Genomic DNA, 12,627 nt, shown 5'->3' with positions numbered 1-12,627 from the left:
CACGTCTCCGTGCCCTTTCTAAGACTCCCAAGAGACCCGGGGCAGAAAGTTCATTTGAGCCCCCCCTTCTCACTGCACCATACGCCAGTGTCATTTTTCTCTCATCTCCCCCTCCCCCAAATCTATATTTGACATCAGAAACAGTATGTTAAGGATTTATGGTTTGTCTCTAAAACTGAAAGCCAAAACTGTAAATGGATTGGAGCGTATAGCACTTCTTCAGTCTGTCTGCATATAAGATCCTCTTTCATGTTTCACCAATTAATATAATCATCAGTCAAGGGAAGGGGCTATGGCTCAGTGACAGAGCACATGTTTTGCATGCAGAAAGTCCCTGGTTTGGTCCCCAGCATCTACAGTTAGGGCTCAGAAAGAATCCTGCCTGAAATCCTGGAGAACTGCTGTAAGTAATTGTTGACAGTACTGGGCAAAATGGACCAATGGACTAACCCCATATAAGGCAGCTTCCTATGTTTAAGTTAAAGAAAATATTTACATGTAATAACAAGCCATGTTCAGATTATGGTATAAGTTATCTCACTTTCTTTCTACTTTTCTTGGCAGTAAATTCAGATATGAGGTGATCAAAAATAATTGCTCTTGGAAGATCCTATGCTGTAGTGAGAGCAGACAGTGGTGACAGTCTTGATTGCAGTATTGTTGATTGTAATTTATTTTTTTTAAGGATAATTGATATAATTCAGAAAATGCTCTTTCTCCTCCATGACTCGAAATGGAGAGTTAGATGAAGGAGGAAAGTGATAGAAAGCCTTTAAAACAGTAAAAGCATTAATTATGTCACTAGCTATGTGTGTTTGCCATGTGTTTTCGGGTGTAATCAATACGTCTGCCTACTTGTACACACTTTTTGCGGTAAAATAGTTATATGCTATAAAAGCCAACACTAAAAAACCTAACACTCTGAGGTAGGGGGTGTCAGAAATGCCTATAAAAGAGAGGAATCCTCCCAAACCATAATACATATGCCATCCCCCCACCCCCATTGCTGTAAGACAACCAGAGGAAGAAGTTACTTAAAATTTAAGGATTTACATTGCAATCCTGATCCCTGAAGTTGCTTGCTGGAAGGGGATAAGAGATGGCAGAGATGCCCTTTTGCCATTGTGGAGCCCCCCCCCCCCCCGTGCCCACTGAGAGTTCAGTGGGCAGAAAGCTACCGCTGAACGGCTCTCTGTTCCCCTGAGATCATACTGATCTAGGCTTATCAGCTCCTCCACCCTAATTTCCCCCTATTGCTTTCAATGTGGAGGAAATTTAAAATGCAAAGATCTCCCAGATTGAATAGTCTACCAGGTTGAGTCAGCAGCCCACTCCTTCTGCTCTGACCACTGAACTATGAAGGTAGATCTGTCACTCCACTTCTCCCTGGCCCCATTCATGGTTTTCCCATTACCTAGTTCTTGGCCTATTGCAGTGTGTACAAGTTAGCTATTTCACAAATCCCTACTCTTTAACAATTTTCTGTCCTTTCAGAACACCGAAGATCAGCTGCCTGAGATATTACTAGCTCCTAAAAAGATTGGGGGCTTGAACCGATTTCATTTTTATCTGCTGCCTGAGTAGCTTATTTCAGTATGCCTCATCATAGAGTCATCTCTGTGTTAGTAGCTTGGAAGGGAGCATATCATCAGCGATATCAAGAGTTCTCTTTCCCATAGTCTGTCACCAGCATACGGCACTGACAGTACTGCTCCATAGATAGATAGATAAAGAAAAACACTCCAGATATATGAAAAGTGCCTTTCCTTCAAGTAACCATAGTGGTCCAGTGATAGCGTTGGTGTGGGGCAAGTTACTTGCCTTGGGTAGTTCTTGTCCCCCCTCCCTAGAGACACTATTCAACCTGCTAATGTCAGTATAGGAATGTAAACAACAGCCTTCTCCAACCTGACACCGTTATGGGAGTTTTGGACTACAACTCCCATAAACCCCAGGTAGCATGGCTAATGGTTAGGGATTATGGGAATTGTAGTCCAAACCATTGGAGGACACAAGGTTGAGGAAGGCTAGTTGCAAAATAAGGCAGGACCAATGCAAAAATAAACTTGCCACATTATCGGGCTTATTCAGGAAATTCAGCCAGCTCCCACCTCAGTTATTATACTGCTGTGTCCCAGACCCAGGCTGGATGCAGACTGATGAGTGAGTAGGCCTCTTCAGTTGCTTCTCTTCAGCCACTCTAAAACTAAACTCAGGGCCATAATACATGTTAAAGATATAGCTAGCAGCTGTCTTTTTTTTTTTTTAACTCTAGAGTAAGCACAGGGCACTCAATGTGGATCAGGTCTGTAATGTGAGGAATAGGTGGCTTAAACCCTTTGCCCCCTGCTGTACCCCAGTGAGGGGTAAAGAATTAAAGCATCTCTACCCCTCATGCTAGGATCCAGGTTTGGTCCCTTGTGCTTATTTTAGATGGGAAAAGGGAAAAAGATACAACTCCTAGCTATGACTTCAAAGTAATGTGTAGTTTGGCCTTGACAGGCAGAGGCAGTTGCTGCTGGCCAAGAAGAACCCAAGGGGATCAGAGTCAGGCAAAAACAAATATTGCTACTGTTGATTTGGAATTATCTCTGTCAGACAGTCTAACTGGCCTGACCACATGAGTCCTCCCTGCAAAAGCATAAAAGGGAGAGGACCGATTGCTACTTTTGTTGATTAAGTGCGAGAGTAGCTGGTTCCACTTCTAAAACAAATAGGGTACTTCTAGATGAGGCTTTTAAAATGTTTTTAAATTAACAAGTTTCAGCTGAAAAGATTAAGAAAATGAAGTGTGCCATATCAGGTAGGTTACTGCTCTGCAAAGAATGTAAAACACAACCTACAACAGGCCTCCAACATGCCCCCCCCCTTTAAAAAGGCCTGCAGGCCTGTTGTAGTTGTGTTTTACATCATTTGCACTGCAGTAACTTATAATAGTTGGGGCCGTGGTGGCTTAGTGGTTAAGACGCTGAATTGCAGCCCGGCAGGACAGCAGTTCGAGACCTGAGTGCTGCGTGATGGAGTGAGCTCCCGTCTTCAGTCCCAGCTTCTGCCAACCTAGCAGTTCGAAAGCAAGAAATTGCAAGTAGATAAATAGGTACCGCTTCGGTGGGAGAGGTGTTCCGTGCACCTCAGTGTTCAGTCATGCCGGCCACATGACCACGGAGGCATCTTCGGACAGCGCTGGCTCTTCGGCTTAGAAATGGAGATGAGCACACACCCTAGAGTCGGACACGACTGGTTGGGGACACCTTTACCTTTTTTTTTTTTTAACTTATAATAGCACACTTCATTTTCTTAATCTTTTCAGCTTAAACTTGTTAATTAAAAACAACAACATTGTGCAAGCTTTCAAAATCCCCCGATCTCTTCTTCAGGCAGGATAAAAGGCGGGGATGGGGAAGGCGGAGGTAGCTAGATGGTAAACTCACATTGTCTGCAAGTTCAGACTAAACCCAAACTGTAGTGTGGAAGGAGGAGTCTGCAGGTCATGTGATGGCTACAGGAAGATTATGCTGCCCTGGTTACACTGGGAAGAAGGCAGGGATGTTAGATCCTCCATTTTGGGGAGTATAAAATCCAGCTATTCTTAAACGTGTTTTCTATCTTGTTTGAGGCACATGGGATCAGGATGGAATACAGTTAAGATGTAAGGAAATACCTTCTATAGTTGTCCTTTATGATATAAGAAACTTGATTTGGGATACTTCCCCCATATCTGTATCCAAGTACTGTTACTCTGCATATGTGCCTACACCGTAATCCACCTGACTAAAATTTGAGGTAGATTCTTGATTTCGTGTAGAAGTAAAGGGATTAATGACTGAAAATTATCTTCCACTTCTTTAATCAATGTTTTATTCAATTTACAACCATCACAGCTGTATTGAGCCAGGTTCCAAAGAGCTATTGACTCTGAATCTCCTTTCAGTTTCTGAAGTGGTTTGCCATTTGGTGTATAAAGGGTGAGGAGGTGGCTGCTTCTTGAAGAACATGTTCTGTATTTTAGCATAAATGTTTTAAAATAATTTAGGAAGAGTAAACAATCGGAATTCCCAAAATGCTTGCCTAAACTGAACACATTTCTAGTCTTTGAGATGGTTTTTAATAATAAGGCCAGTATGTTATATCTGTTTTAACTTGCTTGTCATTAAAAGGACATTGACTCTGCACAGAACGAATCAACATACTTTATAAAGGTGGAGTTTAATTGAAGATTTTGGAATACATTCTCATGTATCTTTTTTAATGAACAGTACACATGCCTATATATATATATATATACACACACACACACACACAATATCTTCATTATGACCTATGGAATAAAAACCAGTATTTTCCAATATACAAGTCATATGCAAAGTAGCTTCCTTGATTTGATTATTAGCACCAGTGGAATATTTGAGAAACAAGAAGACATGTTTGATTCTACATTCCGTTAAAATGATCCAACTGCCTGAATGAATGTTTAATAAATATACATATGCTATACATTTTTCTTCTTTGTGGGGAAGTTCTTCTTGCTTCTATTACTGTTTGTTTCTCAAAGCACTGTTGAAAGGTGAACTGGCTGCTGATTAAACTTGTAGTTGCATTTGGTGGAATTGACATACCTTATACAATATTACAGAAGTTTTCTTCATGTAAACAAAAAAAAGAGAACATACAAAATGGATGTTTGACTTACTGCTCAATTTTACTATTGCAGTCTTAAGTGGTGTTGGCTAGGTTGTCAGCTTTGTCATGCTGATTTGCATTCAACATTTTGAATGCCTTCCCTTCATTAGTTTTATAAAAAAAAGAGAAGTCTTGCATCTGTCATAAATTAGTGGTTTTTTTTAAACAAAGAAACTAACTTTTTGTTATCCACATCTGTATTTTCTTCACTGCCATTTTCTGCCCTGAAGGAGTCTGAGCTCCTGTATTCCCTCTTAAAGTATTGGGGGATTTGGGGATGGAACCAAATTTTTCTTCTATCCTTTCAGACGCTCTCATATAAAATTGCAGTTCACAATAGTGGTAGTTCATTGGACCTCATATATCTTAAACCCTGGTTTGTGAACACATTCGACCTGATCTAGAGAAACATTGTGAATCTTTGCATACAGCAGGCCCCTTGCTTCCTTGCAAGTTGCTGTTGTAGTATAGTGCAAGGGATCTGGGGTGTGTGTGTGTATGTAGGGGGTGTTAACCACTTCATGTTCCATTTCCCATGCCTCTTCTCATTTCTACCCTCTCCTTGCTTCTCTTGCTGCCATTGCCAGTTACTTACTGTCCCGGTGCCTGAACAAGCCCTGGTAATAGCAACAGAGTTGCATTCACAGACAACATATTGTGACACTATTTAACATATTGTGACAGCAGCATTATGGAGCTGACAAATGTGGCTCCATCATTTTTCCTTTCAGCCTAAGAGCCAGGTCTACTCTTCTTTTTAAAACAGGGCAGTAATTTGACTATTCATATTTTTGCTGTGATAGTGGATGATGGCGATAGCAACGGTTACTAAATTACATGTCTGCTTCTTATAATCTGTTAAATCATGGGGTCTATAGGATCCAGATGCTGAATGGTAGAATTAACTGTGTGGGAAATGATGTGAAATGCACCAATAATTATGTCAGAAAACATCTAACAGAATACTAGCTAAATTACATTTTGATAACTGTTGGTATATGTTCCAGCAGCTCAGTTTTATTTAAGCTAAGTTTTAATAGCCAACTTGATCATTTGATATAACTTTTGTTTTCAAGGAGCTGAAATTACCATTTACATTTTTAAGTGGACACATTCATGAATTACGTATCCACGTACCATGGACAAAGCTTGGCTCCGAGCCAGTTGTGATTACAATAAATACAATGGAGTGCATCTTGAAGCTAAAGGATGGAATCCAGGTAAAAAAAACACCTTGCAAACTTGAATACAATAGGTATGAATTGAATAGATTTTACAGAAACTTAAGTTAAGCTTTCTGTATTATCATAATTTTTCTGGAAGTCCTTCTTTACTGCTATGACATTGTGGTTGGAAGTAGAGTTGTTGGTTTTTATTACAATGTTTTCCTTGGAAGACAGTTAAATGCATTTCTTGCTGACATAAATTTGTTGCCCAGACAACAAATTTATCTTGGGAACAGTATGACAGCCCAAATGCTTTCAGTTTTTTTTCAGCTAAGAATCTGGATCTCTTTTGCTGGAGTTGAGAACTAGTATCCTTGCAGTCATGTATGAGTAAACTCTTAGTTATAATATTGTGCTGGGGTCATTTTGTACCACTCCTCTTACTGGTTTTAAATTCATTTCACTTCTGTTCCTTGTTGTCCTGGAAGTAATCTTCCCACTTGAGTTCCTTTTTCCTGTAATTGTATACCTGAGCATAACTCTTCTGTAAATACAATATTGAAAGTGCACAAGGGGTGGGAGGAGTGTTGTTGAGACGGAGTTATGACATTCTGGGATTGTGAACTATAGCTGGATTCTGAGCTTGTGAACTATAGCACACTTCAGCTTCTGTTAGCAAAACATTAGCAAGCTGCCTAGATGAATATGTGCATTGGCAAAATGATAAAAATTAATTAAAGGAAAACTTTTCTTTTATTACTTTGTTGACCCTGGTTGTGAAGGAATAAGGCCGGAACAGTAGCCAGGAAGTAGAACATGCGGATTTGGCTTAGACCAGTCATGCACAAAGTTGCATTTCTTTAATGGAGTTTAAGATTAGGTGTGGCTGGTGCCCCCCAAAAGTGGGGGTGCTTCAAGTCTCTCCCTACCTATCAAACCACTCTCTCTATAACTTCCTTCAGCACCATGCATAACCGCTCCTACCTGCTCTGCCTGTGCAAGCCCTTCCTATCACCCATGATGGTGAATTAAACCCGTGTTCAGAGACAGTATCCTTCTGAAGACTAGATGTTGGGGACAGAGAGGCGGCGGGGGCTTTATTGCCATCTTGCCCTATTTGTAAGTATCCCAGAGACACTTGCTGACCACTTTTGGACTAGATGGAGATGGACAACTTTCCAAAGGGCACATTCAGAGTACAAGGCAGATGGACTCCATATTTGGTACTGCAAAATCCAGTTTACAAAAGGCAAAGTAGCGAGGCTTGGAGGAAAGTGACTCACCTAATGCCATAAACAGAGTACAAACTTGAAGTGGGGTCCTCCTGGCCCAACAGTTGCTGCAGTAGCATGCTCTGAATCTCTTTCTTTCTCTCTCTCTCTCTCCCCCTCCCTTCTGCCTAGACCTCCCAACAGTTGCAGAAACTACAGGGAAAATGTTTATGCAACCTCTCATTTGTAGTAATGTGTGTAGAACTTTCTTAATCTACAATTATGGAATTCACTGCCATAAGGTGTAGCATCTGGTCACAAGCTTTGATGACTTTCAAAGAGATTTTTCAAACTTATGGAGAATAGGTCTAGCAGCAGTTATTAGCCATGATAGCTAAAATAACTATTTGAACAATGAGTTTTGAGGTGGTATAACACTTAAAACCAGATGCTTGGGATAAACAAAGAAGGGCCGTTACTTTTATGCTTTGTTTGTGAGGTTCCAGCAGTTGGTCACTGTTGGGAACAGAATGCTGGATGATGCTGTCCCAGAATCTATTTTCTTATGTTCTCTATAAAAAAACAACAACAACCTTTCAGTTTAACATGTTTTTAAAAGGCTTTCCATGTTCACTCAAGCTTCAAAATGCTGGGAAATTATGGCTGTTAAGGGCCATGCTTTTAACAGACGTGTTTTATTGGCAATATGGATATGGTATGGTATCTTTTGCTGTGGTTAGTTCCAACTTTATCACTACAGTCCTAAATCTCAGATTTGTGTGTTCACTGGTATAAACACATGGTAACTATGCAACTGAACATATTGTGCGACTGAAGCTACCATTCCATGTTACAAGAACCAAACTAGCGTTATATTCATATTATAAATAGCTAAAATAAATGCTTATACAGTGGTCCTTCCCCATGTAAGGGAATTCTGGGTGTTTTCTGAAATTGCTGGTGGTAACACAAACTATGCCAAGGATGCTAATTCTTCCAAATTTGCACAAAGATTTGCATTTCTTACCTGCAGCAAGAGCCATAGTAGCAACCAACCGGACAGGGTTATCAAATACCAGCAGTTTAAACAGCTCAGGGACTACGTAATGGGAGGAAAGATCACCAGTTAGATGGAGGAAGCAAAGGGACAGGCTAAACTGGAAACAGTGTATACTGCTTGTTATCCTTTTTGTAAATTACATCGTTCATTTATCATGGACTCAGGCTCTACTGGACAAATATAAAACTGTTGATGTTAAAATATTGTTGATGTCCTGGTTTGCTTTAAATGTTTTTAATAAAATCATCACCACTTTTAGTTTGTATGCCACTTTTCCATACAATGTGCCCAAAGCAGTGCACAACACAAAAACAGCAATGCAGAAAGAATGCATATTAAATTCATATCATCAATTGCAATAATACATCATTACAATATCAACCTAAACAATTCATTTCACTAATACTAACATAAGCCATTAAGATACAATATCAATTTATATTAATCAGTAATACATAAATGAATACACCACCTTTCCAATACATTGAGGCATTACCAAATGTGCAACCAATAACCACTTCCCCCCCAAAATGCCAAATGCAGGAAATAGCATCTGGGTTTCTTACAATCTACAGGAGCTGATCTTTCCCAAACCCCACTTTCATTCATGTGCAGTTCTTCAGGCTCCAGCAGAGAGAAGGGGGTGATGTTTATTCCCTTTCCCTGCACTTTGAATGTTCCTGCTACTGCAGGAACGTATGCAAAATAACATATGCAGTACATTTTCTGTTATGTATGTAATACTGATGTCTACTTCAGGTACATCTATATAGTTAAATAAATCAGTCCCTCCACCCCCCCATTTCAAGCAACAGTCATGAACAGTGGTTGCAGGCATTTTCAACACTCAAAATTTAATCTGAGTAAAAAGATAATCAAAGCACACTTAACACGCTCCCAGTTTTGTCTTGTGGGAGATGGTTTCACAATCTTGGGGCAGTATTGGAAAATTCTCTCAGATGTCGCCATTGATTTTATAACAGTAGAAACTTGAAATAAATTCTCACTGCTAGATATTGATGTATAGGAGGATACCTATAGAAGAAGTGCTCTTCAGATATCCTGGACCCAGGCCATAAAGTGCTCTAAAATGTCAGCATCTTGAAATTGGCCTGGAAGCAATCCACTGACAGCTGTGGATTGGGCCCAGTCTTTTGGGGACTGCCTTAGTCATACCATTTGTCCTTCAGTCTTGGGTTTGTGTATGAGGCTGCCAGTGAGTCCTTGGTGGGCCCAAGACTTTATATCCTGCACCACTCAGAGCAGCTCACAACAATTTAAAATCACAATACAATATAAAAGCATACATTCAAGAAATCTGGATGAGGCAAGGCACTAGTCTGGTTTATTTCTCCACAAAAGCTAATCTACCTCTTCACCAAAATGAAGGACTTGGAGAAACTAAGGGCGTAATCCTATGGGGATGGCTGTAAACCTCCGAACTCGGGGGCTTATGGCCATCCAAAGCAGAGCAGGAGACGCAGTGGAGGTGATCTTTGCCTCCACGCTCCTCTCGCTCTGTAATTTCGTTTGATGAGTGTTATCACCCATGTAGCTGAGGTGTCAGGGAGGGGGAGGAAAGGAGGCTGGGGAGGCCTTGAGTATGCTGTCCCTTCCCCTCCCTCTGGCACACCCTTTCCCTTCCCTCTGAGATCACTGTCATGGTTCTCTTTGTGCTGGCTGTGAGGGGGAGGGGGCAGGGAGCTCGGACTCCTGGGTCCAGGAATCCGAACTATCCTGTGACCTCCCAGACTCTGTCTAGGGGCCAATAGGATTGTTCTCCCCAGAGCACAATTTAAAGTACATTAACAGCACCTCCTACCCAATTAGTAGTCGTGCTCCTTGAACTAGTTGCTTCCATGCCTGCCCATCCTCAAGGAACCACTAAAGCCTTGTTTATGGGGGCACTCATACTGGCTGCACCTTTAGAGCAGGAGTGGGAAAATTATGTTTGGTGGAGGGCTAGATAACCTCCCATGCAGCGAATGAGAAGCAGGCGCAAAGCACAATTGGCCGGTATTTGCAGGAGCTCTGCAATTGTTGACTGAGTGCACAGCTCACCCTCCCAATTAGAATCCCCATGGGGGGAGCAGCACATGGGCAAATCCCCTTGTTATCTCTGATTACATATTGGAGGATTCCATTCCCTGCCTCCTTCCCCAAACCCTGGTAGCTTCCAGGCCCGGTGGTGGCCCTTGGGAGGAAGTTCTCTGTAGGTGGATGAGAAAGTTCCACAGACTGTAGGTTCCCTACCACTGTCTTATAGCCTCTTGACTGGGTCTCTTATGGACAAAATAAAAACATACAGTGTAAATGTGGTTTACTGTGTTTTTTTACCCTTAACACGTTATTTAACATGTTATACTGTGCGTGCTGAAAAAATTATTGCCACCATGTAAACTTTTGCAGAAGAAAACCAAAGTGGAGCGTTACGGATAAGTGACACGTGGTGCTGACCAAGCCTCCTCCTTGTATCTATATTGGTAATAAAATCATGTGAAAAACTGCTGCTCTGGACATCTACCATCCTTATGCTATCTAAAATCTACTGAAAAGATGTTTAGCAGAGCTTATGTGCGAGCAGAGTTTTTTGTTTTTTTTTAAACAACTTTTTGTGGAAAAATTAGCAGAAGTATACCCTGGGATTACAACTACTTTGAACTTCTATAGGAATTATTCCAACAACAATAGGAATTGAATCTCCCTACTGGTAATTATTTTCATGAACGTAATGCATAAAAATGCTCCATGGTATGTTCTCTGGCAGAGAGGGCAAAGAATTCTAAAAGTGACAGTGCAAGTAGGTCAGTGTGGAGTCACTACTACATTTCCTAGGGATGAATGGCATTCAGAAATTATGTTCATACTTCAACAGAAACTTCTACTGTAAGCTATCTTGTAGAAAAGTAATTATTCTGGTGGAGGGGAGGCTTTGTAAGTGAGTAAGAAATGGTGAGTGTGAACATGCATCATACTGGTGCCCTGTTCCTGTACCACAGTTGGGCTGATGCCTGTTGTGCCTTATGATGGCTTTGAATGCCATTTTAGATATCATTTGTGGTGATCTACTGGAGTGTACCTTAATATATTCCATCTAAGCACTTACATGCTAGCATCTCCAGAACAAGGATTTACCGAGGTATTGTCATTTCATCACTGGAAAAATATGTCTTGCATTTCATCTCTGTTTTGAAAATGGCCAGTGCTATTGCACATATATTGGTCAACTATAGTGGTGCTGTTTAAGCTTGGACTCCAACCTTGTGGAAAGTTCCACATCACTTACCTCCCTAATGTTGGAGTTTTGTTGGGAGAAGTAAAAAGAAAAAGGGGGTGGATCATGGCTCTTGCATAGGCAGATTGGGGAGGCTTTGGATCTGCAGGATCAAAACTGCACTCCCAACATGGGGAAATTTACACCAGCTCGGAAGCTGGTGTAAAAATTTTTCTTGTTGCTTGTAATGGGATGGAAAGAAGTCAAAATCCTACCACCTGGAATAGGAAGGAAGGGAGGAGAATGACTCCTTTCTCACTTTTGCCCTGGCGGCGTGAGCCCGACAAGGCTTAGGATATGTCAGATGCTCCGACGTTGGAGCGCTCTAAATCTAAAGGTAGGCTTGTCCTGTTAATCTCCTTAATGGGCTCATATTTAATAGTTATTTAGATTTCTCAAGAATAATTATCCTTGAGACATTTTTGCATACATTTGTATTCTTTAATATTTCAATATAATGTGAATCAATGCATGTTTTAAAAAGTCTGCTAGTTATGCCACCCATGCAGTACCATACTCCAGAACACTAAGTATTTTTTTCAGTGCTAAGGTAGAAGTTTTGAGGCCAGATGTCCCATAAGAAACACATTTTAGAGCAGCAAATTACAACTAATTATAGAAGCTGCAGAAACAGATTTGTAACACATGACTTTGTGCAACCCAGAACTAATATTTGATATTGGACCATGCAGATGGCTACTGCTGGAATGATCAGATTTCCTGCTTGCATGGTATTTGAAACTTGAATTTTGTGGTGCATACAGCAAAAGGTCAAATGTCACAAATGTAAAGCACTCTCAAAACAAGTATTTGTTACAGATGTTTAAGAATCTATAGCAAGAAAGGAGTTTTGAAAATTACAACTGACATTTGGACAAATTATTCCATGGTATGTACACCCTTGGAGAGTAACATTTGGGTTTATGCCAATGATAGGATTTATCTTTGTAATAATAAGAATGTAAATGAAAGCAATCTTTTTTCTTGTCTGAGCATATATTTAGGAAGTTATAAATTCAGGCCATTTCATGACAACTCCTACTAGATTACTGGTTCCCAAGCTTCCCGTCCCCACCCCCCATCTGCCTGTAAGGGCTTCAGATACCAGTTTAAGCCACTTCTTCATGTTATATTTTAAAATATGCTTTATATTTTAACATGTTTTTGTACATGTTGATTTATACATAAGGCTTGCATGCAGCCCTTTGCTCTGATAGAACATGTAGCATCACTCAA

The 12,627-nt window shown here is 40.6% G+C and overlaps 1 protein-coding gene across 12 annotated transcripts in view; it reads left to right on the top strand.

The window, feature by feature from the left end:
- The window catches only part of VPS13B (vacuolar protein sorting 13 homolog B), a 623,510-nt gene that overhangs the window by 7,001 nt on the left and 603,882 nt on the right, over positions 1–12,627 (top strand). For 11 of the 12 annotated variants that reach the window (XM_084849024.1, XM_084849023.1, XM_084849026.1 and 8 more), the window contains exon 3: positions 5,757–5,900. In XM_084849024.1, coding sequence (XP_084705150.1) covers positions 5,757–5,900 — 144 coding nt within the window. Of the gene's footprint in view, positions 1–5,756; positions 5,901–12,627 lie in introns of those variants that run through there. The other variant, XM_084849033.1, reaches the window with a different exon arrangement.

This window comes from Heloderma suspectum, chromosome 4, assembly GCF_057233095.1.
Source record: "Heloderma suspectum isolate Gila_16-S chromosome 4, 16-S_ref, whole genome shotgun sequence".
Lineage (NCBI taxonomy): Eukaryota > Metazoa > Chordata > Lepidosauria > Squamata > Helodermatidae > Heloderma > Heloderma suspectum.
This window is presented reverse-complemented; position numbering and strand designations above follow the sequence as displayed.